Source organism: Mytilus galloprovincialis, chromosome 10, assembly GCF_965363235.1.
Source record: "Mytilus galloprovincialis chromosome 10, xbMytGall1.hap1.1, whole genome shotgun sequence".
NCBI classification, from domain to species: Eukaryota; Metazoa; Mollusca; class Bivalvia; order Mytilida; family Mytilidae; genus Mytilus; species Mytilus galloprovincialis.
In genome coordinates this window covers 78,465,617-78,493,289 of record NC_134847.1, presented here as the reverse complement: position 1 = coordinate 78,493,289, position 27,673 = coordinate 78,465,617, and the positions used below count along the sequence as shown (strand labels likewise).

Below are 27,673 nucleotides of genomic sequence, written 5' to 3'. Positions count from 1 at the left end.
TTCCATTCTCAATTTTATTTTAAACTCACCTTTACAAATTCTAATTTCGTCCCACCAGCTGTACTCAGAAATTGACTTGTTACATCTTGGTATTCTTTGTCTTTGGTTTGTAATGGGACTACTTTCAAATTTTCTTTTTCATCCATGGGAACCCATGTCACTGGTGGTTCATATGCTTGATCTAAAGAAAAAAAACTCAACATGCTAGTTTTTATTGCATGTTTACAAATCAGAGATATTATATTTTTTTTATCTGCGGTAATGTCAAGGTTGTATTAGTTTTACAAAAAATTAATGAGAAAATTACAGACACTAATGTCCAAACAAAATAATTGTAGTTTTCAATAAATATATTCAATACCTTGAAATGAAATACACTTTTCAAATTTCTACCCCTTCAAATCTTGTCTCACCATAGAATATAGGTTAAATTGGTCTGTTTCTTTGGCCAAAAGAGAAATGTAAAACATTAAATTTTCTGAAATTGTAAACAGAAAAAAAATACCCATCTTACATAAATTGCGAGTTGTAATTACCTTTACCTATACATTTAAATTTTATACTATTTTCCCCAAAGGGTATATAGGAAATACTGTTGTAAAAATCTCAAGCAGAAAGGATGGATAGATAAATGATCACGAGCTTAGATAGTGTAATAAAGGTACATAACTAGAGATATGTAAAAGTGACGCCACACAAATTCGAACTTGATCTTAGTTTTATGGTAATAAACATTGTGTATAAGTTTTATCACATTTGGTTGAGGTAAACTAAAGTTAGAGAACAGAAACTAATTTTGGGGCATACATACATACACCGAATGTACAGACATATGGACGGAACATGGTTAACTTTAAAGCCCACTCTGCTGTGGTGAGGGCATACAAACCAATATACTTGACCACTAATCTCCCTTAATGGATAAAATGCAGTCCAAATATGAATCAAACTGGTTAGTAGTACAGGAGAAATGTGTGTTCAAAAACTTTAAGTACATTCACTGTATTGAAAAAATCAAAGTATTGGCAAACAAAATTTAGATTTCCAACAGATGAAAAAAGTGTTCACAATTAACAGTTCATCTCTAGCAAGCTGCTGACTAAAGGCTAATTGTTCAGTACTGGGGAAAAATTGTGAGGAAGATGATTGTTGTACGTTCAGACAAATCAAATGCAATTTATAGCAACTACTTATTAAGAGGGGTATAATTTGACATAATACTGCTAACATGTAGATTTTTATTTTAGTTTAGATCTACATTATTATAAAACATACTTCTTACCTACAAGCTTAGATTTTCTCAATACTTGAACTTTATCATTAACATTATCAGCTGGATACTCCTCATAGGCATTAAGATCAACTATGTATTTATTTCCATTTGTATCAAAAAAAGATGCCACTGTTTTCTGTTCTTTCAAGGCTGATTCCAGTATAAGATTTACATCTGAAGGATATTCCACAAGTTTTTTCTTCCCCTTGTCTTCTTCCATGTAGTACCACTGAACCATGTCTGTGACTAACTTTGCTTTCTGCATGGTTTGTTTGGCTGTTTCTGCATCTCTAATAATATGATGCACTTCATCAAATGCTTCAGAGATATGATGTTTCAAGCCTCTGATTTTTATTTCACCTTTGTTAGTATCTATAGTAACTTTTATCTTTCCAGCTGCTTCTAAATTCTTCATTTCAGATTTCTGCAAATAAAAACAGATTAAGCTTTATATTCAGCAAAAAGTAAAATCACAAGAATACTGAACTCAGAGGAAAATTCATAAAGGAAAGTCCCTAATCAAATGGCAAAATCAAAAGCTCAAACACAGAAACTTGAATGGATCTCATATTGTGCTGTTATAAAACTGTCCCAGATAAGGGGGAGGGTTAGAAGTCCACATATATAGGTTTAACCCTGCCACATTCTGTATGTGTATATCGTAAGTCAGGACCCTGTAATTCAATGGTTGTCATTTGTTGTTGTCAATATAATATTTGTTTTTCCATTGTTGTTTTTCTGTTTTTTTATTGATTTACACATTTATCATGTCTGGGCCATTTACAGCTTTCTATGCGGTATGTGTTTTGCATATTGTTAAAGATGTCCAGTGATCTATAATTGGCTTCATCTACATAATATGGTCTCTGGTGGATGTATATCTCATAGGCAAGCAAACTACATCCCCTTTTCCTATTAATGTGTCTTACAATCTGTTGATCCACAACAATATCTTAAACACTGTTCAAAAAATGTAGCTTAATCAATCAGATGATCAACTTGAATTTCAATCTACTAATTGCTTCATGGGGAATACTTTTATGATCTTTTATCACAAGAATTTAAGATGGAGGAGATTTATAGAAGCATGATTTATAATAACTTGTTTTTGTTACCTGGTCAGCATTAAATTCTTTTATTATCTTTGAAGATATTGTTTTTTCGTCACATTCACTTTCAATTGATTTTTCCAGTAATTTAATGGCCTTCTGAGCAGCATGTTTGTCTCTGGCATAGATCACAAATGTCACAGAGGTCATCATCACTTTATCAACTGGTGTCTGTGCACCAATAAGTTTACGGTCATGTCTGGATATACTTAACTTCTTGTCACCTGTTTGAATAATAAATGTAATACTGTTAATTCAGAAATTATTGTGTGCATTTATTATTAGGATTTTGTCATTTTAGACTTAAATGTGATTTAAATTTTAAGAAAAACCAGTTTAATTCATATAAAATATTTCAAAAGGCGAGTTTAAATTATTGCGTTAAAAAACTTTACAACTTTCGCAATAATCAATAATTTCTAAATTTACAGTATTAGAAAATGAAAAATTATTTTTCATATTTGAACCAAATAAACGTACAATTTTTAATGGATAAAGAAAGGGATGAACAGACCAACAGAGGCACATACCAGAAAACTTTCTTTTATCACTTAGGATCATAAGGGAGATTACTCAAATGATTTAATTTAAAAAAGAAAATACAGTATTTTGTTTTCAATTTTGTCTATCAAAAAAGAAAGAATTAGGTTTACCCCAATGCTGTACCCTTTAACATTTAATTTACTAGTTAAATCAAACTCTGTTTGAATTGTTTTACACTAGTCATTCTGATATTACTTTGCATTTATTAGTATATAAAATCAAGAGCTGAGTATCATCTGTATTTCCCACTTCGGTAAATGGATTGGTATGTCATCTTTCGGCTACAAGATTTAAAATAGTTGCCAGGCAATAAGCAATCATGTTATTGCAATAATTACCACCAACAAGTCCAGTCCAACCAAACAGCTTTTCTACGTAGCCTTTTTCTTTAGTATTACTGACACACTTCTGTATGGCAGCCATGAAATCTTTCATCATATCTCCTTGGTATATAACTACATGTACCTGTTGTACATGTTTGCTTTTGCTCTGGAATTTTTCTACAACTTTGAACATGTCCTCTGCTATATCACTAACTGGTACATTGGCTGTCACAGATGTACCTAGAAAAACATCAATCATTTTAAATATTTAACTAAAATGTTTTGTCCATGTGATATAATAATGAACATCACTTTTTTAATAAAATGTCAGCAATAAACAAGGGCATGGTTTGGAAGTCTTTCATTTCTTTATTTGTTCATTTGTTCATTTTTTTCTTCTTTATATCGTAGCATCCTTTTATTCTCTACACTTCGGGGGGTTCAAAATCACAACTAAATTAATCACATAATGATGATTAACAAGTTTGTGTGTCTAATGACTGTTCATATATTAAATAAGAGGTACAAGTGAACACTACAGGGAGATAACTCAGTAAAAATCAGCTGAACATTTTTATCACATTCTATTGTAAAGGAAATATTTAGCTTCTCAATGATCAAAATTAGTGTTTGTCAAACTGCTATATGCCCGTACAGAAATTGCTAACAAAAGCACATAAGTTTCACATGTGAAGCACATGAGATGCAAGTAAGAATTGTATGCAAATCAGGTTGCTCATATGTGTAGTTTGGTAGTTCATATGTGCCCACAAAAATCTAACATAATGCTCACATGTGCAATTCAAACCGCAGGTGAGCTTTTATCATCCATGTTAGTTTTATGTTAGTTTTGTACTTTGAAAAGTTTTTCCATTCTTCTAACCATTCAAAACTAACCTACATCATTGCTCATATGAGCTTTTTTCAAAATGACATGCCCAGTCATGTACTTCCTGTAAATTCAAATTCATGAAAAGCATGCAATAAATGGAGGTAGATGGATATGGAAAATGTTAAGTCCTATATTGTGCTATTTGAAGAAAGGCATTGGTGAAATCTGATAAAACCAGTGTGGCTGTGGTTAATTTTTTGTAAGTTATCATTTCTATTTCATTATTTTCATTTTTGTGTCAGATTTTGAAACATATTACAATTTTAAGTCCTTTATGGGAATATATATACAGGTTGCTTCAAAATAAGTACTACATGTATAAAGATTTTTCCTTTTTAAACTTTTTGAAATACAGTACTTATTAATCAAAGACATTCATTGTGTACTAAACTTGCAAGTCCCTCTATTAGTTTTATAATGTAATGTTATGTTTTTAGTCATGATCATGATTATTGTTTAAATAAAAAAAAAAAAAAAGATATGAAAATCATAATTAACTGACAATAATTAAAGAATAACTCTTTTAACATGATGTATCAGTTATTTTATTTTCAACTGAATTATAAAAGATTTTCATTTAAATTTGAAAAATATTCATTTTTTAAAGCAGCCATTTTGTTTTGGTCAACTATAATATTCACGTGTGCAACATGTGAGCAACTGCTCATATGAGCAATCTAATAAAATGCACATGTGAAACAAAAGCTCATATGAGCAGTTGCACGTGAGGTTTTCAACATGCAAATTAGGTTAGTTTCATATGTGCAATTTTTTTGCTGACAAAATGCTCACCTAATTTGTATGTTAATAAACTCGTGTGCAATCATGTTAGTTTCTAACGTGAGCATCTTATGTGCAACTTATGTGCAACGTGTTAGCACTTTTTGGTAAGGGTTATCAACATGTTCAATGGATCAAAGTTTTCTTTAAAACGTAAAAGTGCCAAATCAATTCTATTCGAGGTGTTTGGTACCACCTTAAGAATTGTACATGTATTATGCAAACTATTCTCCTTTCCTGCATTGTTGACAATGAAGATAGAAGCAACAACTGCAATTTGCCTGAGGAGTGCCAAGAGGCATTAAAATGTATGTGATTTTAAATGAAGTCCTATATCTATTTATTGGGAATTTGTTCTAAATTAATTCATATTTGAGAATGTGATACATGTATATGTACAAGTTATACATTCTATTTACTAGTTTCAAATTACTTACCTAAAGCAGGGAATGCAACAGTGGCCATCTTGATTTCTTCAGCTTTATCAAGGGCTTGCTTAATTCTGTCTTTAAGTTTAGAACCACTAGCGAAAGGAGTTCCATAACTTGATGGGTTCACTCCTGTCATGTCAAGGTGGATCACAGCTTCACACAACATTCCATGAGTGTGTTTTGTTACAGCTATTCCATTCTTTGACATTTGTTTTTCTTAAATGAATATAGGTTTGTTATGAACAGTTGTATTATTGTAGCAACAATTATGTACAGCATACTGAACGGAAAAAGTTTTAACGTGTATCAAGTTTATGCCTTAATGAAGTTTGGACTATCAATAAGCTATTTATTTTATATGACTAAATAATAATTCCTGCAATTAAAAAAATTCAATAACATAAAAAAAAAAAAAAATTGTTTTCGATTTAATCTTTTTAAATTACATAAGATTCTTCCAAGAAATAAGCTAAAAATACATTTTGACATTTGTGCTATATCAAATATTATACAATGGCTAGACACGAAACACATGACAACAGTATTAATATCTTGTTGAAATTGTCATAGATAGTAATTATTTTCTGAAAATTCTCAAAATCATTTCATAAAAAGTTTTTAGATCTATATTATTTAAGTCGATATCAAAATTCTTTACAAAAAGTATTTCAACAAAAATTTTAATTATGCATTGTATAAAAATATAAAAAAAGAAGACATGGTATGATTGTCAATAAGACAACTGTCCTCAAGAGACCAAATGGCAAAAAGATTAACAACTATAGGTCACTGTATGGCCTTTAACAATGAGCAAAGACCATACCACATAGTCAGCTATAAATGGCTCAGAAATGACAAATGTAAAACAATTTAAACGAGAAAACTAACGGCCAAACTTATGTACAAAATATGAATGAAAAACTAATATGTAACACATCAACAAATGATAACCAAAAAAGTGACTATTTTATATTAGATTATATTACTTTGATCCTTTAGTTGTTTTTCTAGTTCATGTCCTCCTTTAGTCTTTATAGCCTTTGCCACAGCACCTAAAATCAATATAAAATACAAATCACATTCTTCTACATACATTAACTTAATAATTTGCATTGATCTAAATTGATCAAGAGCTTTCGAAAAATATTTCACAACGGGAAATACGGTAAAGGCTGCATGCACTGAATTGCTCATTACAATCATTCTGAGTGCCTTATACTGCTAGATTTCATTGATATATGGTCCCAATAAGAGAAGTTGCAGTGAAGAAAATTGGACACTTCATCTGCTTGCCAGTAATATCACAGTAGGATACCAAATATATTTGATGGTGAAAAAGGTAATTAACAGTATTTCAAATAATTCCTAAAAAATCAAATCACTGTAAGCACTGTAGGCAGTTAACCAAAAACCAAGGCAAACATAATTATGAAAACTGTGGCAATGTTGCTTCATTTTTTTTTATTAAATATTTAAAAAAAAATCCTGACCTGCTCATAGTAAATGTAAATTACCCCACCTTCATTCATCCCAAGTCCATGATGTCTAAGTTTGGAATAAAATGTCAGGTACTTATAAAACAGTTGGTCAAAAATTCTTGGGCTTGAAAGATATGTTATTCTTTAAAATGAGCCATATTAAAATGAAAATTCTTTAAACCTACTCATTTTTTTCCATCAATAAAATTTTATAATAAACAAGAAATAATTGTAACATAATGTTGTTACGAAGTCTTCCAAACAAAGCTCCCATAATTATTCATTCCCATGGTCGCCTGACATTTGGCAAAGTCTAGTACACATTGGTTAAGTCTAGCAAAGTGATATGCATATGTGACGCCTATGAGATTGACCTTGTATGTCATTCAATCTTTTTGAAATGACAAACAGGAATGAATATGGTATCTCAATCTTTTACAAGTTCTCAAAACACACACAAGAGAGGGTGGGATGACCCTAGGGACTACCCCAATATTTCATTTGATTTTTTATATTGTCCAATACATGAATATATATGGTTTAGGGGTGGGGATCTCATCTGTTTCCAAGTTATCTAACAGGATGGGGTAGGGTGACCCTAAGGACTTAACCTATTTTTCATTTGATTAGTTCTTTTGTCCCATACATGAATATATATATAGTTTAATTCAAAGGTGGGGATCTCGACTGTTTCCATGTTCTCAAACAGGAGGGGTAGAGTGACATCAGGGACTCCCCCTATATTTCATTTAATTTAGAGGTGGGGATCTCAACTGTTTCCAAGTTCTCAAACAGGAGGGGTGGGGTGACAGCAGGGACTCCCCCTATATTTCATTTGATTTGTTATATAGTCCCATACATAAGTATTAGTTGTCGTTTGTTTATGTAATATATACGTGTTTCTCGTTTCTCGTTTTGTTTATATAGATTAGACCGTTGGTTTTCCCGATTGAATGGTTTTACACTAGTAATTTTGGGGCCCTTTATAGCTTGTTGTTCGGTGTGAGCCAAGGCTCCATGTTGAAGGCCATACTTTAACCTATAATGGTTTACTTTTTAAATTGTTATTTGTATGGAGAGTTGTCTCATTGGCACTCACACCACATCTTCCTATATCTATATATATGGTTATGGGGTGAGGATCTCCACTGTTTCCAAGTTCTCAAACAGGAGGGTGTACAGTGACCCAAGGGACTCCCCCTGTAATTACAGGAAGTGGCCCCACAAACTCCACGTTTTTTTCATATGATTTGTTATATTGTCCCATACATGAATATATATGGTTTAGAGGTGGGGATTCTGACCATTTCCAAGTTCTCAAACAGGGGTGACTCCCCTATATTTCATGGTACTATACATGAATATATATGGTTTAGGGTGGGATCTCGACTGTTTCAAAGTTCCCAAACAGGAGGGATGGGGTGACCCCAGGGACTCCCCCTGTATTTCATTTAATTAGTTATATTGTCCCATGCATGAATAAATATGGTTCAGAGTTGGGGATCTCGACTGTTTCCAAGCTCTAAAACAGGATGGGGTGAGGTGACCCTAGGGACTTCCCCTATATTTCATTTGATTAGTTATATAGTCCTATATATGAATGTATATGGTTGAGGGGTGGGGATCTCATCTGTTTCAAAGTTATCAAACAGGAGGGAGTTGAGTGGCCCAAAGGACTCTACCTATATTATATCATATGATTTGCTTACATTCAGGTATCATATAATCTACAGGTAGTTGCACTATTTGTGAAAATAAAGTAAGAAACTTTCAGCTATTATAACTGACCCATCAAAATTATGAATATTGTTAGATATACTGTTCCCAGCTGTCACATTGTATTGGATTATGACATTAAGTTTTGTTAAAAAGTAATTTTGAGTTTCTGTACAAAATATGTTATGTATTTTATCACCTGTCTGGATTTTTTTTTAGATGATTGCCAAAACCCGGAATTACCCTTATCTGTGTCCGGAATCAGAATCGATATTGTAATTACGGCAACCATTTTGTTTTCAATGTTGTTTTTGTCAGATACGATTTTATTTTAATTTACACATTATTTGTCGGCTATTTCTGTATAAAGCTAGCAGTTGAACAAAATGAACATTGCTGTCATGAATAATAATGATGAAAATAAGTTTTGAGATCGTTTACAAGGAGACTTTGGTAAAAAGTTTGCAAAGTTGTTTTTTATTTTCTTTCAACTTCAAGTGGAATCCGTCGGGCATAGCTAGTAACCAAGTTGAAAGTCCGACTGCAAAAGTGGAAGGTCGCAGACCTCACTCCACCGTTAATTTGAAACCCTGCCTCCAAATTGAAAAGATACGAAAATTTCGTCTTCTAATTTTAATTGCCGCCAACAGCATGAACAGTTGAATTTATTTTAATATATACTGACGTAGTTGACTACGTATTGACGACAAACAATATTCCTACGTCTTTTGCCATTTGGGAAATCTAAACTACTTGTCTTTAGAGATTTTTGGCGATTAAATATTTCATACATTTGTTCTTTGACATCCTAGCCAAAAGCTCAGGGGATAATAAACTACATAAGGATTTCTAATGTGCTCTAATTCCTATGTGCAACTTCAAAACTTTTGGGTGATTCGATGATCATTTAAGATTTTTCTGGTCATATTTTTTGTAATCTAGAATTAAAAGTATGAAAAAACTGTCCAATTAGTTATAAATAACATAATATCCAGCTAGATGAAAACAATGGCACGTATTTCAGCATTTATTGGGTAGAAGACAAATCTAAGTTGCTCGCATAAGGCAGCTTAACTGCCTTAAAACAGATGATCCTATTTCAATTTTGCTGTTTTTTATGTGAAGTAAAATTCTTTACCAATTGTAAGATCTAAATCTGTGTTAGTCCCATTAACAATGGCATCCACTTTGACAGCAGTTATGTCCCCTTGGTAGACTTTGAACACTACATTTCCCATGTTTACACTGTACTCTTTATCTGCAGCTGAGCTGTACTGGTTTCCTGGTGGAGTCTGTTTCTGATTCTTTTTGTCAGGTCCTTTCTTTGCACTGTTAGCTGTAATATAGCAAATGTTTATTATTGATATACTAATGTTTGGTCTTCTTTTTAAGTTTGAGTTTAACCCAAACACATGTTATTCCTGTAACGAGTCAGTTACAGAAAATTTATTGGTTCCTTGCATTATTCTAGGTCTTTCTTTTCATATAATTTGGTGTCTGATGTGATCTGTAACATCATATCCTATGAATATTTGAGTAATTATTCCTGTTCTGATATCAGGCTTTAAGTCATGCTTGATCCAAATCATTGCACATCACCCATTCATATTACATTCAGTTCTTTTTAAAATTCTTGATTGAATTTCTGTCTGGATAATGTCAGGTGTTTCAAGGTTCAATGGAGAAAATGTATAGTTGTTTAAACTGATTATAATAAAAAATATACTTTCTGCCATATTCATGAAAATAATTACACAGCAAACAAGAATGTGTCTAAAGTACACGGATGCCCTACTCGCAGTATCCTTTTCCATGTTCCATTGACTGTGAAATTGGGTAATTATCTAATTTGGCATTAAAATTAGAAAGATTATACTATAGGGAACATATGTATAAAGTTTCAAGTTGATTGGACTTCAATTTCATCAAAAACTACCTTGACCAAAAACTTTAACCTGAAACTCCAACTTTCATTTTCTATGTTCAGTGGACCGTGAAATTGGGGTCAAAAGTCTAATTTGGCTCTAAAATTAGAAAGATCATATCATAAGCAACAAGTGTACTAAGTTTCAAGTTGATTGGACTTCAGCTTCATCAAAAACTACCTCGACCAAAAACTTTAACCTGAACGGACATACAGACGGACGGACGGACGGATGAACAGAGCCACAGACCAGAAAACATAATGCCCCTCTACTATCGTAGGTGGGGCATAAAACTAGTATATTTAGCCCTAATTAGCCCAGGTTTTCTTGGATTAAATCTAACTATCTGGTTACAGAATTACATATACTGGGGATTCAATCATTTTTGTGGGTATTAATTTTTTCGTGTATCGAGGAAAATTTGCATTTTCGTAGATGTGTGATTTCGACATTTTGCCTATATCTCTAGACAAAAGCACATAAAATTTTGTGTAATTTGTTGAACATTCAAATTCATGGTTCACCTGTACCAATGAAACTCACGAAAAATTATGATTCCACAGTATGTTAAATGTATTAATTCACATATTAATTCCAAGACACTTTTCTATGGTAAAAGACCTTGACCTCTAACACAGGTGTCATTCGGTTTAACGAGAGAAATGATCGTGAAAGAAAATCTAACGGCGGTCAAGTATTGAGAGACGATCATGAAAGTTCTGGTAATGGATCGTGAAAGACATTTAATGGAGAAGACATATGAAAGGTCAATACATATTCTAATTTAATTAATTACACAGACAAATTTACGACAAAATAAAACTGTCTGTCAAACTGGTTCAACATTATGATCAGTATGTGAGAATATCCAGTTTTAAAAGTACATAGTTATTACAAAACATCAAAAGGCAGATTGCCCTCGACATTTCAATGACATAAAAGTGTAAACAAACATGATTTTTTCACAAATTCGACTAGAAATACTACTTTAATACGAATAAGGGCATTCTATTTGAATTAATCAAATGGTTCTCATAGTTATTTTGTATAAACATAATCTGAAACTTGGTAAATAAAGAACTATTTACACAAAAAATGATTTTTCGGATCGTGAAAGATCACGTACTGCATTTTTGAAAATCGTGAAAAGGATCGTGAAAGATCCGATGCTAGGAAGACGTTCAAATTATTCTTCAATTATATCATAATTAATATTTGTTATTGGTATTGAGAAAAGCTATATATAGGTCAACATCCTCAATAGGTTTAAGCTTTTCAAAGTATTAATATTTTCAGAAAATGAAATGTAAAATAGTTGGATGATTGTAGGATGAAGCTTTTTATTGTCATGTGAAGCACTCACTTATCAGGAGTTATAGGATACCCACATTTTGTATATATATAGGATCCTATAAACTACATGTCTGTCAGACAGGATTCACCTGACCCTATAGGTCACTGTACAGCCTTCAACAATGAGCAAAGTCCATACCGCATAGTCAGCTATAAAAGGACCCGATATGACAATGTAAAACACTTCAAACGAGAAAAAACTAACGGCCTAATTTGTATAAAAAAATGAACAAAAAACAAATATGTAACACATAAACAAACGGCAACCACTGAATAACAGGCTCCTGACTTTGGACAGGCACATACATAAGTAACATGGCTGGGTTAGACATGTTAGCGGGATCCCAACCCTCCCCCTAACCTGAGACAGTGGTATAACAGTACAACAAAAGAACGAACTATAAAAATCAATTGAAAAGGCTTAACTCATCAGATGGACAAAAATACAATAAGCTACAAACATTATGACCATTAATTAACAAGGAATTAAAAAAAGGGCACATTTGTAATTTTAGAAAGCAAGGACAAGTGTAAATCACTTTAGGAAGATAGCTAAGGTAAACACAGATGAAGCTTCAATATACTGTTCAAGAAAATTTAATTTTCTAATAAAATTTAACACTTCAATTTTTGCTCATCATAATAATTAGCTGTCTCATTTACATATTATACCACTATCCTTTTCAATCATTTGACAACATGGAAAAATAAAAAAACAAATTTCTACTTCATTTAATAAGAAAAAAAATCAACAATATAATAATTTAATAATAGAAAGCCCTGTAATAGAATAATCTAGTCCTTTTTTTCAATATGCAAACCAAATGCTTTTGGATTGCAAGTATTTAATTTTATTTACTGAAGCAAATTCCTTCAACTGTCTTTTTGAACCAGTAAGATCAATTATGTCTATTGTTTGATTCGAGGTTTTAGAGTGATAATTTAACTTATTTCCCAATTTATTTCTTGAATTTTAACAAGGGACCTCAGTGTCCAAGTGATTCAAATAGTTCATCTACTGTATCACTAGCCTATTAATACTAGGATTATGTGTTCAATCCCACATCATGGCACATGGCAAAAGTGTTCAGTTTCAATCTAAATTGACCACTACTTCCATTTTACGGCCAAAGGTTTCAGCTATCAATGCAAATGAGCACTCCAGCCTCCTCCACCAATAAAAAATGACCCACACGACAAAGCCAATAGTGCTGAAAATGGTGACTACAGCAAGAATCGATCAATCAGACAATTTCTTCAGTAAAGTAACTGTTTCAAGTGGCATGAGATGTAAATCAGTTATTGTAAATGCAATTTTCTTAAACTCATATTGTAAAGATAAAATGAGCCTCACTACTTTTAAAAATGTGTAAAGATTAATGCCAATTTACAGTAAACTGACCAAAAATGTTCATTCACAAAAGTCATATACTGAACATGTTCATATAAATTCATATAAATACATATCAAAGCTACATCACCAAAAATTCAACATTATTTTTCAAAATCAATACATAATATGTTTTACTTAAAGGTTACATACATGTATATTACAGACATCATTTATAAACCAATCTTTCTACAAATAAATATAAATATCACAGATTACTTGTTTTCTTTTCTCTTAAGACTGATCCCTATGTATGCAGAAACGTGTTTCATAGCTTGAAATACAACTGTGGCTAAGTTTGATTTTGAATCAATGCTTTTAAATTAAATTTCAAATGTTAAAGGATTGTGTAAGTTTATCAAAATAATATTACAACAGACAAAATAATGTTTTTTTTCAGATATAATAAACATATTGAGATCTCAAAAATATGTTATCAAATATGTTTTATGAGCTTTCCGCTTCATAATTAATCTTTTTATTTTGCTAAATTTTCCATAAGGATACGTACAGGAAACAAAACTTTATAAATTCAACAATTGATTAAAGATTGAAATGATTTATGTTGTTAAAAATATATAAATTCAATGTAAAAACTTGGTAAAATAATAGTGCAGCACAACTTTAACATATACTAGCCTCCTATGATTTCCATAAAATAAAACTTAGTACCCGTTTATCAAAAAAAATCCCACAGCATAAAGAAGAGGTTATATAATCATGCTTCATCATAATTATTCAGTTACAACTACTAATTAAATTATAGAATAATGTCAAACAACAAGAAAACAATGCAAGTTGCACAATCACAACATTCTTTAAATTTTAAAAACTTTACAAGCCACATATCTCTTATGATTTATCTGAACATTGTTTACATACAGTTTCATCTTTCTTACAAAGCATCTGCTTGCAAGACGGACAAACAGTCAAGACAAAAATTTTCTGTGGCAACATGCTTGGAGGTGAATCTTGATAAAGTGGAAATGGCAACATCTGTGATTGGTTTAAGCATTGTACAAAGTGAGATCTTAATTTTTGTGTGTCCCAAATAAGTTTTGAAGGATCTGTTCCATAGGCAATTGCCACCATAGAAGCTACAGCAAATAATCCACAATCAACATTATTTCGCTGTCGCTGAAATGGACACATATCAACAGTAACCTGGCCATTGCTATCTCTATCTACAATAGCAAAGATGGCTCTTTTGGTATCCCCCTGTAAATATCTTTTCCAGCTATCAAATACTCTGACAGTATTAGGGGGACAGCGTATATTAGACAGTGTTAACCAATGTTTACCACTGACATTTATAATTTGTATAAATTGGCCTCTTGGTTTTTTAAATCCTTCAGCCTGTGCTACAATGACTGGCTGAAGTCCATCTATATTTGGATGGTTATTTTTAATCAATTGCATGGCCAATTCTATCTCTATGTCTTCTATTGAATAGTCACTTCTATTAATTTTTTCCCATGTTTTAATACTATTCTGAGATTTAGATGTAGGTATAGGTGTATATGCTGGCACTGAAATAACTGGAGCAGACTGCATACGCTTAATCTGAGGTCTTTTTTGTCCAGTAGCTAAACCGCGTTTCATTTTTGAAAGCTCGTCTGATTTAACTCTGTTCAACACATTTGTCTTTCTTTGCCATCTGTCATAATCATTTTCTTTTGGCCTATCCATCCTGTTCCTTCTAACATCCACAGGCAAAGTCTTAATCCCTGTTGTGGTATAAGGGGTCCTTTCTTCTTCTTCCAAACCAAACACAGGCCTTCTAAACATTGGCGCTGTAGCATTTTTTACTTCTGAATCTGCTAAATATTGACTAAACTCATCATCTAAATTAAACCCTTGTCGAGGCTTGGGTTGCAACTCTTCCCCCATATCCAGAGAAGAACCTAAAACAATATAAAAACAAATGCTCAATTAAAATATACCCTTTCTTTAAATTTATTCAAAATTTCTATTTAATTTGCAAAGTGATTTTGAATATTCACTGTCAAAACAGAAAAAGAATGAGCATTTGTTTTTATATTTCTGCACAAAGCAAGTCATAAAAGTGCAGTGAGTTTGAATATTAGATAGTTGTGAAATAAGTGTATCAAAGTAACAGCATTGAAGTAACGAAAACATTCTAGGCATTATTTCTCAAAATATCAGTATGCTCAAGGATGCATTACTGGGACACACTTATCACTACTGGAAGGAATAGAAAATTAATCATGCTTTAAACATTCTGCTTTAAATAACAAAAAAAAAACTTGCTGACATATAAGTTAGGAAGTACATGCCCTTTTTAGAATCATGAAAAGCGGTATTTGTGGGTCAAAGCCTAACATTAAATTTTACTAATTTCTTATTCAGGAATAAAAAAATATTTGAATTTATGCAATATTTTCCATTTTGACCTTTACCATGTGAGGTTAACGTCCTATAGATTGCCTTATTAAACTCATACCGAGGGAGATAACTCTGTATGCAGATGTCTGTCTTGGCATTTGAGTAAAGGATAATTATTTTTCAATTCATTTATCTATAGCTACTCTCATATTCCAAATGAGTGTAATAAATTGAATGTATTCCTGTTAAGGCTCTGCCTAAATAATATAGCTTTAGTTTACTGAAAATTGCACTTGTTCATTAATCAATTAATTCTTAATCTATTGCGACAGGATTGCTTCCCTTAAAACATGTGGTAGATACTTAGTCAGCAGTAAGCAGTTGAGCTAAGGAAGTACTTCTTTAGCTCAGTCAGTTAACACGCTTCCTCGTAACACAGAGGTCCTGGGTTCAAGCACAGTTAAAGACAAGCCATTTTGTAATGAAATTCATACTCTTCAGTTACATTCACGCCCAACTAAAAAACACACGGTGGATAGAGAGGAATTCTAGTTAGGGTATGTTTGTGTTAGAGTCATAATGGTAAGATGACTCTTGAGGTGGGGGAGTGTGACGGGATTGCTTTTAATTAGTAAATGTGGTAGATACTTAGTCAGCAGTAAGCAGTTGAGCTAAGGAAGTACTTCTTTAGATCAGTTGGTTAACATGCTACCTTGTAACACAGAGGTCCTGGGTTTGATTCATGGCAGCGATAAGCAATTTTGTAATGAAATTCATAGTCTCCTGTTACACTATTCTAAATCTCATATATTCATAGATGTTGAAAATTTTGTTTAGACCATCCTTTATACTAAAAAGATTAATCTATTCCTTCTCTTGCAACCTTAGGTTTAATTGATTGATTGATGGTTAATGCCACTTTCAACACTATTAAGCTATTTCATGGTTTTTATTGGTTGAGGAAGCTGTCGACCTTCTAGATTTAATTGAACATTTTTAAAACAACACATTGAAATTAGTTGAAATGTATGTACCACGGTACATTTTAATGTGTTATAGCAACATGCAAGTTATAATATATTATACTATGTTTCAGATGAAAAATTTGGATGATTATATAGCTATAGGGAATTGCTAAGGTGTGACTGGAGCCCTTCCCCCCCCCCCCCCCCCCCCCCCCCTATATAAAAAGTTCCGCCACTGATTGTCTAACAGAGTAATGCTACAAACTAAATTCAGTGTTATAAGTCTATAAATGTTTCTGACCTCTTCCTTGGTATCCTGTAGGTTTATCTGTAAAGTCCCTGTCATGTCTGCCATGATGACTGCCTTGTCTATTTCCTTCCTCAGCTTCAAATGCCTACAATATTCCATAGCCAACATCATTTAAGAATTCGAAAGAGTCAATACTTTAAATTAACTAGACTACATAATTCTAACTAACAGTGACTTTGACCTTAGATTTAATGAACCTTAAGCTTACTTACTCTCAGTATCCAAGTAATGCTGCAATCCAATATAGAATTGAATTTAGCATCCTGAAACCTTTTTTCTCCAACAATGTAAATCTCTTTTTAGGTACTTTTGACTTTGACCTCAGACACATTGACCAAAAATTAAACATGCTTTTTCCTCTCATTATAATATGTAACCATAAATCCATGGCTGATGTAAAAGTTGTTTACATACTCAACCTTGCCAAGCCTCAGACCAAATATAAAATCATTTCCTTCCATAGAAGCCAAAAAAAGTTTGATGAATATTTTCAACTCAAAGTCTGTTAAAATGATATAACAGTGATAAAAGACAGACTTAAGCAGTTAATAGACCTTCTTTAGCCTTAATGGTAATGTAGGTACAACAAGTAAAACTGTGAGCTACTGCTCACTAATGATACCCCACCAAAATACTTGACAGTAAACAGGAAATTATTGAGTGATGAATCTGAAAACCCATCACATGGTATGGCTGACTTATATAAACCCTGAAACCAAATTTCGGATATCATTGTAATGTAATTTTGTAGAAAAGTGTGATGAAAATTTTCAACTTGAATGTCATGCGTAAAATGATGTTTTCGGTAAACAGGAAGTTGTTGAGTGATGAAACTCAAAATGCATCAAATGGTATAGTTAACTTATATAAACACTGAAACCAAATTTCAGAAATCCTTGAAATGTAGTTCCTGAGAAAGATGCGATGAAAAATATTTATGGGACAGACAGACAGTCGACCAGATGGACGGACTGATGGACAAACAGAGGTAAAACAGTATACCCCCACTTTTTTTAAAGCAGTGTATTAATGTTGTTATGAAAACCATTTACTGTAGTAAAAAAAAATTGAAAGTTGTTTTAAAATATTTTATTTCTGAATAAAAAGTCATTTTATAAAAGCATATTGTACATGTATCTAATATTCTAATTAAGAAATAATTCTATCCTGCCATGCTCTATGCTCATTTTAACATGGGTAGGCATTATATTTGTTAATATCTTAATACCGAGCGTTAGCGAGGTATAAATGTTTACAAATATAATGCCTACCCATGTTAAAATGAGCATAGAGCATGGCAGGATAGAATTATTTCGATTCTAATAGGAATATTTGAACGTTTTCACTTCGAAGCGGACCTATAGAACCAAAAACGTTATAGAAAATCAGCAGTTTATCAATAAAAAAAAGAACAGAATGTTTTCATTAAATTTCCTAGCGACCAACACCAACAAAAATGTCCATTTTGATCTCTGGTGTTGTTCAAAATTCATCTGACGTTGCAATTTCAATTGTGACATCAATCACGTGCAGCCCATGTTCTATTTGAATTAGAAAATGGCTTTGTACCCAAAGCTTAAGAAGAACATCATATTAGAATCTGACATGGAACTATATCTTATTCTGTTAAATCAATAACTTTTCTGTTTTGAACATGTACTGATGAAATGAATCAATCTATCTAACAAGAATATTGCTTTCCATTTTAGGGATTTAGTTTAATCTATCTATTTTAAGTAAACTATTCCTACCTTGACTGTTTGATCATCTTTATCATACAGTACAAACATCACTTTGGTAATACAGGAGTTTGGGTTCCGACTTGAATACTGATGTACCGTGTCATACATATGTTTGGCTACAAGAGCTCTTGGATATCCAAGTTTTCCTGTACCCATGGCAGGCATTGCTATAGATTTACATCTTTTGCCTTCAGCTTCAGAGAGGCAACCATTAATGAACTTTTCCAGAACCTATAAGTATTAGCATACTAAATTTGTATTGTCTATTATGTATAGATTATCTGATTTGCTAAACAATGATATCTTTAATTATCTTACCTCCTATACATTTCTGGTATTATGATTGGTTAAAAGCAACCACAAGGAGACTGTGTATATTCCATATTAGGTAAGTAGGCAGGGCTTTTGTCAATACATGTTTAGTAGTGGTGTTACGTCCCTTTATAAAAACAATGCAGTGTTGAAGAAAATCTTAAAGGTTTCAATAGACAAAGAAATTGATGATGAATGACTGAAATAAATTCATAAAACACTTTTAAAGCTAACAAGTTGATATTGTTGGCATTTGGTTAAGCCAAAATAAATTTGCTACAAAGTGTGCCAGTGACCCCATATATATTGTATATATATTAGGTCACTAGCACATTTGTTACTTATAATATCAACTGCGAGCAATGATGTGAGTTAAATTTTCAAATTTTTTAACAGTACATGATCTATATCAAACAATTTTAAATGAGGGTAAAAATCTCACCTTTATACCACCTGGACTCCATTGGTCTAAACATCCATGACAAACAATATTACAATTTAAGTTTCCTCCAGTTGTTACAGCTACTTCTCCATAGTCAACACCTTGAGGATATTTCATGGAACATTCATACTGTAATCCTTTACCTCCACCACTTAGTAGGGAAGCTGAAACTGCACCTTGATTCAACTGCAGTCCCTTAGATGTGGTATTCACAATAGCATCAACCTAAAGTATGACAAAATACTTTAAGATGTCTTTCTATCAAATACAAAACATTTTTTTGTTCATTGGTTATTTTCATAGACTTTAATATGAATTAACTAATCAATAAGACATCAAAAAAACTTTAAATAAATTGCTCCGTCAAGCACACCTGGATACGACCACAGAGGTCCAACCCTGAAATGTTGGGGCAAAAATGGACACTATTGTCATGCTTGATACAGGTTTGAATTTGGATTGTAATTAATTAATTGATACATAATAGGTTCAGACACAGAACAACTGTATTCAAAGAACTTAGAATTGGTAATAAGTTTTCCCTTTGTCCAATACTGCTGTTGTGAATTGCTCCCCCTCCCAAAAATAAAAAAAATTACCCCTTTTTTTTTATTTTATGCAATACACTATGCTGTTGCATATTTACTCCAACCCGAAACAAGAGGCTCTCAAGAGCCTGAATCGCTCACCTGGTAAACAATGCCTTATTGAACATATTGAACCATGCCAGGCAAACATGTACAGCTAACAATTCTTCAATATTACAAATATATATGACTTACTGTTTATAAATAAAGAAAATGAGACCAAAACACAAACACTTAAAACTTAGCAATGGACTGTGAAAATGAGGTCAAGTTCAAATAAAACCTGCGTAACCGACATATAGATCATAAAATATTTTCATACACCAAATATAGTTGACCTAATGCATAAAGTATTAAAAAAATAGACCAAAACTAAAAAAGTTAACTTTGACCACTGAATTATGAAAATGAGGTCAAGGTTAGATGACACCTGTCAGCTAGACATGTACACCTTACAATCATTCTATACACCAATTTTAGTAGACCTATTGCATTTAGTATAAGAAAAACAGACCAAAACACAAAAACTTACCCCTATGTTCTATTTAAAGTAAGGGCGGCCATGTTTTTTGACGGATCAAAAATCGAAGCACACACTTTGTGCAGGATAATCTAAGGAAATATCATGCTAAGTTTCATCCAAATCCATTCAGTAGTTTCAGAGGAGAAGATTTTTTAAAGTTAGCAAATATGATGAACAAATTGTGAAAAATAGTCATTAAAGGACATTTACCCCTTAAGGGGTCAATTGACAATTTTGGTCATATTAACCTATTTGTAGATCTTACTTTGCTGATCATTTTTGCTGTTTACAGTTTGTCTTTATCTATAATGATATTCAAGATAATGACCAAAAACTGCAAAATTTCCTTAAAATTACCAATTAAGTGGCAGCAACCCAACAATGGTTTGTTTGATTCGTCTGAAAATTTCAGGGCTGATAGATCTTGACCTAATGAACATTTTTACCCCATGTCAGATTTGCTCTAAATGCTTTCGTTTTTGAGATATAAGCCAAAAACTGCATTTGACCCCTATGTTCTATTTAAAGTAAGGGCGGCCATGTTTTTTGACGGATCAAAAATCGAAGCACACATTTTGTGCAGGATAATCTAAGGAACTATCATGCTAAGTTTCATCCAAATCCATTCAGTAGTTTCAGAGGAGAAGATTTTTTTAAAGTTAGCAAATAGGATGAACAAATTGTGAAAAATTGTCGTTAAAGGACATTTACCCCTTAAGGGGTCAATTGACAATTTTGGTCATATTAACCTATTTGTAGATCTTACTTTGCTGATCATTTTTGCTGTTTACAGTTTATCTTCATCTATAATAATATTCAAGATAATGACCAAAAACTGCAAAATTTCCTTAAAATTACCAATTAAGTGGCAGCAAACAATGGTTTGTTTGATTCATCTGAAAATTTCTGGGCTGATAGATCTTGACCTAATGAACATTTTTACCCCATGTCAGATTTGCTCTAAATGCTTCCGTTTTTGAGATATAAGCCAAAAACTGCATTTGACCCCTATGTTCTATTTTAAGTAACGGCGGCCATGTTTTTTGACGGATCAAAAATCGAAGCACACACTTTGTGCAGGATAATCTAAGGAACAATCATTTTAAGTTTCATTCAAATCCATTCAGTAGTTTCAGAGGAGAAGATGTTTGAAAAATTGTTAACGACGACGACAACGACGACGACGGACGCCAAGTGATGAGAAAAGCTCACATGGCCTTTTAGGCCAGGTGAGCTAAAAATAATATCATGCAATCAAAGTGTTTGTTGAAATCAGGTTCCCAGCAAACACAAAACTGTAACATAGAATTGTAGACATGCAACTACTAAAATTTGCTCACCCTCATTTTTGCTAATTCTCCTTTCACAATCTTGATCTCTATACTTCCTGTTGAGATGGGATCAGAATGTCTAGACGACATTCCACCTGTCAAGAGAAATAACATTAATTTGAACCATGTATAATATTGAAAAAGTCAAACATTTTTTAGGTTCATTTAACACCTGATATCAACAAATTTAAAGTAAAGGCAAAATGGAAGCAGCATTCACTGCTGTTTCTTAAAAGACTTATCAGTTATGACTGCTAACTATACAATAATGTTCATTAGTACCAGAGGAAAGTGGGACAATATCATTTATTTGACAAATGAACAGAAGGAGGAATGGATTGAAGGAAAAATTCAGAGTTATTTCCCTTTTTATCGCTATTTTTGAGGTTCATGAGCACAAATTTCTTCATAAATCAGCCAAATTCAACTTGTACTAACCACTTTACTTTTAAACAGTTTTAATTTCCCTTTAAGCATTACTTAATTAATCACTATCTCTTATCAGACTTGTTTGCACATCAAGTGTTAGTTTGGTTAAATAGTCATGGGAAATAACTTAAACCAAAATATCTTCATACCGAAAACATTGATAGTTACCTGATCGTCTTCCACCAAACTTTGGTTTCCTGTCTTTTGCCTGATCAAACATCTTATCACCAGCTTTCACAAACAGACCTACAGAATTATCATTGACATCACATAGGTAAACAGTCTCAACTATGCTAGACTTGCTCCTCTTAAAATAGTCCCTAACTGCCTGGGCAATAGCTCTAGTTGCCAGATGTGGAGGGTAACCAAATATTCCTGTACACAGTGCTGGTATGGCAATACTAGTATGTTTATTTTTCTCTGTTTCAACTAAGGCAGTTTCAACACACTGTTGTAGTGAGTCTTCCTCGTTGTTAGAGCCACCTTGCCACACTGGACCAACAGCATGGACAATCATCTGACAGCTCAACATGCCTGGTTTGGAACAGTAACATTCACCCTCTGTTAACTGGCCTTTATAACTTATGAACTGGTCACATTCATCTTGAATACTCTTGCCACCTATTAAATGACATTTAATAACCATTACATTAAATTTTGTCTTTTTCTTCATATAATATATATTATAGGTCTACTTTTTAAACAATCTAAAATAATTTTAACAATACTAATATGAGAGGGATTGTAAATCAGCGCATAGAGGGTTGTCTCATTGACACTCATACCACATCTTCTTATATCTTAATACAGAATCCTATTTTAAGGAACTGAACATTCAATGTTCTGTTACAAAAAGGAAACAACTGGTACATACCCTTATTAACCAGAACTTTAGCCAGACCTCCACTATGAGCCAAATCTTTATTGGCTGCATTTACAATAACATCCACATCTAGTCCAGTAATATCACCCTTGACAACAATGACCTCTTGACCTCCAGCTGCAGAGTATACTGCTCTCTCATCTGAACTAGCACCTTGCCTAGGTCTAATTTGACCTGATGACCTTTCATCTTCATCACTATCACTACTGATTATGACTCCCGCCTGTTTGCTAACTTGCTTCAGTTTTGACTTTCCATGGCCAGTATTCATTAACTCTTGTAAACCTGGTTTGTCCATAGAATGCTTAGTTCTATATATTTTCTTTACTAATGCCTCTATTTCCTGTTCAGCATCACTTATTCCCTGAGGATTGCCTTTAATCAGAATGCCATCACCTTTCACAGCCACAATGATTTTTTGTTTACGTAAACCTTTCTCAAGGTCATCCACTTCATCCTTCATTTCTTCCTGAAGGAACTTCAACTGAGCAGGAGGCAAGTTGATTGTTATTTCTTTTTCAGAATTATCCAGGAAATAATCTTGTATTTTCTCTCTAATCATTCCTGCTTCTCCTTTTGAAGTACAATACAGGATTATCTGCCCTTGTTTGTCCTCTATAATTTCTGTAATAATTGATTTTCTCTCATACTCATCTTGTATTGCCTGAATATATTGGGCCCATTTAGTAGACCGCATTACAGACTTTTGTAGATTGTCAACGTGGACCTGGGTCTCCACTACACAATCTTTTAAGATAGTTGAAGCTGCCACAGCATCTGCATCAGACATGGAATACATTGTTATTGTGTTACCTTGGATATCCCAAACTCCAATCAGGCCTTTATCCTTTATTTTTTTCCCAACATATTTCTTTACTTCCTGTTTCTGTAAAAACTGAATATAAGCTGGTGATTTTGTTCCAATAGATGCAGATGTTATGTCATTAATTGTTTCAAACATCATAACTTTGGCTGAACTGATATTTCCAGATAACCCATTAAAAGTTATAACAAGGTTTTTTGTGTCTATTTTCACATCCATTTTCTCAAACTTTTGTTTGATCTTGTCTTTGAAGTGTGTATAAACCAGAATCAACAACTGGTGATGCTTCAGTTTAGTATCTTCTTGAATTGATTGTTTCTTTCTGTCAAGGTCGGCTGAAACTTCATCTATTATTTGTTTAATTTTAACTGAAACTTCTTTGACTGGTACAGTATAACCAGCAATGATGATTTCACAAACCGGTGGTTTCTCCACACTTACAGTAACACCATCAGGATCAGAAATGTTAATTTCCCGAAGTTTTTCCATGACAGGACCCCAAGCATCTTGTAATATTGAATGCTTCTCAGTAACCAGTGCATCAACAAAGGTTTTTATACTTTTCCTGACTTCTTCACCCCAAGACTTTGCCAGTTTCCGGCAATCTTTTGTTTCCTTGGTCAAAGTGCAATCAATACTTATTTTGCCATCATTGTTGGACGATGGCCATGTAATTTGGGCATAGATGTCCTGCAGCTGTTTTTCAATAGCATCTCTCTTTGTAGTTGAATGATTCAAGAAGTTAACCTTATATTTGTCAATGTCAGTAATAACTAAAGGTGGCAATGGTTTGAACTTTGGCCCTTCATTATCAGCTGGGACACCAAGACAATCGTAGAAGACCTGAACCTTTAGTTTACAGTTGTCAATGGTATGGGATCTTTTACAAGCTATTAGTGCATCTACAATACAAGATTAAAGAAATGATAAATACTTATGTAGTACTTTATATCTAAAGTACTGAATATTACTTTGATAATGTAGAACTGTTTAAAATTTCAAAAGTATTGCACTATTTAAGCACCATAATTTAAGCTTAAAGTAACAAGTTGTATTCCTTAATGTGCAAAGCATTTAAGGTACAACCCTTTATGTACAAGTCCTGTAGTTTTGAATTACTGTGAATTCATTATTAATTGTTGGTTACCAATTTAGTGTCTTTCGTGGTTACAGGCAAACCACGAAATTAATTGTACAACAAATAACAAATTTTCAATAGGCTTGTATGCAGATTTCGGCAAAACCTCCAAATTAAATATCCACGAACATGTCTTCCTTAACCCAAGAAAATTGGTACCCACGAAAATGAATGAATCCATAGTATTGAATTTTCAGTTAAATTTCCTCTCATTTTAAGGGCCAGCTATTAAAGGACGCATCCAGGTGCGGGAGTTTCTCGCAGCATTGAATACCCATTGGTGGCCTTTGGCTGTTGTCTGCTCTTAAGTCGGGTTGTCTCTTTGACACATTCCCCATTTTCATTCTCAATTTTATTATATAAAGTGGAGTACTATAGATTTATTGTACTTTCATAGTACTACACTATGATGATACAATATTGGTACATAAAATTTACAGAAAGATTTAGTACCGTAAAACTATGATACTAAATAAGTGCATCAATTAAAAGTAAATGTTGTACTCCATCACTCCTACATTACTTAGCCATATGTTCCAGATATATGTAGAATAACCGTACAATGACTATCAATATAAATATTATTTGTAGATTAGGTTTAGAAACTTTTAGAAAGCTAGGCTGTGTATATGTATCGTTATTCTTTATAAACTGAAACTCTTAGAACTGTTCTAAATGAAATATTCAGGGTAAACACCACCATTTTGTAATTTGGAGTGGACAACGTAAAATTTCCGCGAACCTGTATGTTTTATTGACGTCATAAATCAAACTCTACGGTAATGCATTGTCAAAGTCATAAACAAGGTAATATATGGTCAGTGATTGTATATCGTATATGAATATACGGTCAATGCTATTTGACTGCACAAATAGCACAGCTGCAGTATATATAACTAGAAGCTCTAAAGAGCATGTGTCGCTCACCTTGGTCTATGTGCATATTAAACAATGGACAAAGATGGATTCATGACAAAATTATATTTTGGTGTTGGTGATGTGTTTGTAGATCTTACTTTATTAAACAATATTGCTGCTTACAATTATCTTTATGAAATTGGCCCAGAAGTGACAGTGGAAAATTTTTGTAAAAATTTTTAAAAATTAAAAAAAATTTATGAACATTGTTAAAAATTGACTATAAAAGACAATTACTCCTAAAGGGGTCAATTGACCACTTCGGTCATGTGGACTTATTTGCAGCTCTTATTTTGCTGTACGTTATTGCTATTTACAGTTTATCTCTATCTATGAAAATATTCAAGATAATAACCAAAAGCTGCAAAATTTTCTTAAAATTACCAATTCAGGGGCAGCAGCCCAACAACAAGTTGCCCAATTGGTCTGAAAATTTCAGGGCAGATAGATGTAGACCTAATGAACAATTTTACCACACATCAGATTTGCTCTAAATGCTTTGGTTTCAGAGATATAAGCCAAAATCTACATTTTACCCCATTGTTCTATTTTTAGCCATGGCAGCCATCTTGGTTGGTTGGCCGGGTCCCAAGACACATTTTTAAAACAAGATACCCAAATGATGATTGTGGCTATGTTTAATTAAATTTGGCCCAGTAACTTCAGAGGAGAAGATTTTTGTAAAAGTTAACGACGACGGACAACAACGACGGGCGACAGACGCAAAGTGATGAGAAAAGCTCACTTGGCCCTTTGGGCCAGGTGAGCTAAAAAAAAAGACATTGAAAATTCAAAAGTATATGAACAACTGGATCACAATAACATGGCAAAATGTTCAGATCTCAAAATAAAGTGATTGGCAATAGGCAAAAACAAAGCCAACAAAAAACATACTATTGACAACCTCAGGCTTTCTAAAAAAAAAGTCCTTTAGTTTGTGTCCATTGTGGATGTTTTTTTGTTTTTTTTGGGTTTTTTTTGTTAGCCATGTAATCATTGATATTTCTTTATCTGTATTGTTTTAGTCAGATCAATACTTTGGTGGGGAAATCCCATTTCTGTCCAGTTCCTAAAAATTACTGAATGCATGTATTAATCACTTTAATCCCATGTCAGATTTGCTCTAACTGCTTTGGTTTTTGAGATATAATCCAAAAACTGCATTTTACCCCTATGTTCTATTTTTAGCTATGAATGCCGTGTTTTTTGAGGAACCAGAAAATCAAACACAAACTTTATTCTAGATACCCTGAGGATCATTCAGCTTAAGTTTGGTTGGAATTGGTTCAGTAGTTTCAGAGAAGATGATTGAAATAGTTTACACCAGACGGATGATGACAACAAGGACAACAACAACGAGGACAACGACAATTGACGATGGCGGACGCCAAGTGATGGCTAAAGCTCACTGTTCCTTTTGAACGGTGAGCTAAAAATATGTACCTTCCGCATTTTCAAAGTATATAACACAGTAATCCTCATCTCTATTCATTTTAACATCAGCGACGCCCTCTACACCAGATTTCCTTTTATTATCAAAGTAATATTCCAGTCCACTTTCACTTGTTTTCTCACTGAAACCTCTGACTACAATACAGTTTGTTACAACCACAGGGTGAACTGTTAGGTAGCTGTCATCTAATGCTCTCTTCTTACAGGCTGTTTGGATATCTCCAATATCTGGGAAAAAATCATTAATTAAATGTACTTT

The 27,673-nt window shown here is 32.9% G+C and overlaps 1 protein-coding gene across 3 annotated transcripts in view; it reads right to left on the bottom strand.

Annotated features, from left to right (window-relative positions):
• The window catches only part of LOC143048466 (protein mono-ADP-ribosyltransferase PARP14-like), a 58,548-nt gene that overhangs the window by 13,277 nt on the left and 17,598 nt on the right, over window positions 1–27,673 (bottom strand). For 2 of the 3 annotated variants that reach the window (XM_076222156.1, XM_076222155.1), the window contains exons 7-20: window positions 27,406–27,642; window positions 23,075–24,808; window positions 22,369–22,821; window positions 21,781–21,866; window positions 19,331–19,555; window positions 18,586–18,807; window positions 16,826–16,919; window positions 9,684–9,881; window positions 6,338–6,403; window positions 5,358–5,567; window positions 3,264–3,488; window positions 2,389–2,606; window positions 1,283–1,697; window positions 30–181 (exon numbers count right to left, since the gene is read on the bottom strand). In XM_076222156.1, the coding sequence (XP_076078271.1) occupies window positions 30–181; window positions 1,283–1,697; window positions 2,389–2,606; window positions 3,264–3,488; window positions 5,358–5,567; window positions 6,338–6,403; window positions 9,684–9,881; window positions 16,826–16,919; window positions 18,586–18,807; window positions 19,331–19,555; window positions 21,781–21,866; window positions 22,369–22,821; window positions 23,075–24,808; window positions 27,406–27,642 (4,535 nt within the window). Of the gene's footprint in view, window positions 1–29; window positions 182–1,282; window positions 1,698–2,388; window positions 2,607–3,263; window positions 3,489–5,357; window positions 5,568–6,337; window positions 6,404–9,683; window positions 9,882–13,367; window positions 15,118–16,825; window positions 16,920–18,585; window positions 18,808–19,330; window positions 19,556–21,780; window positions 21,867–22,368; window positions 22,822–23,074; window positions 24,809–27,405; window positions 27,643–27,673 lie in introns of those variants that run through there. The other variant, XM_076222157.1, reaches the window with a different exon arrangement.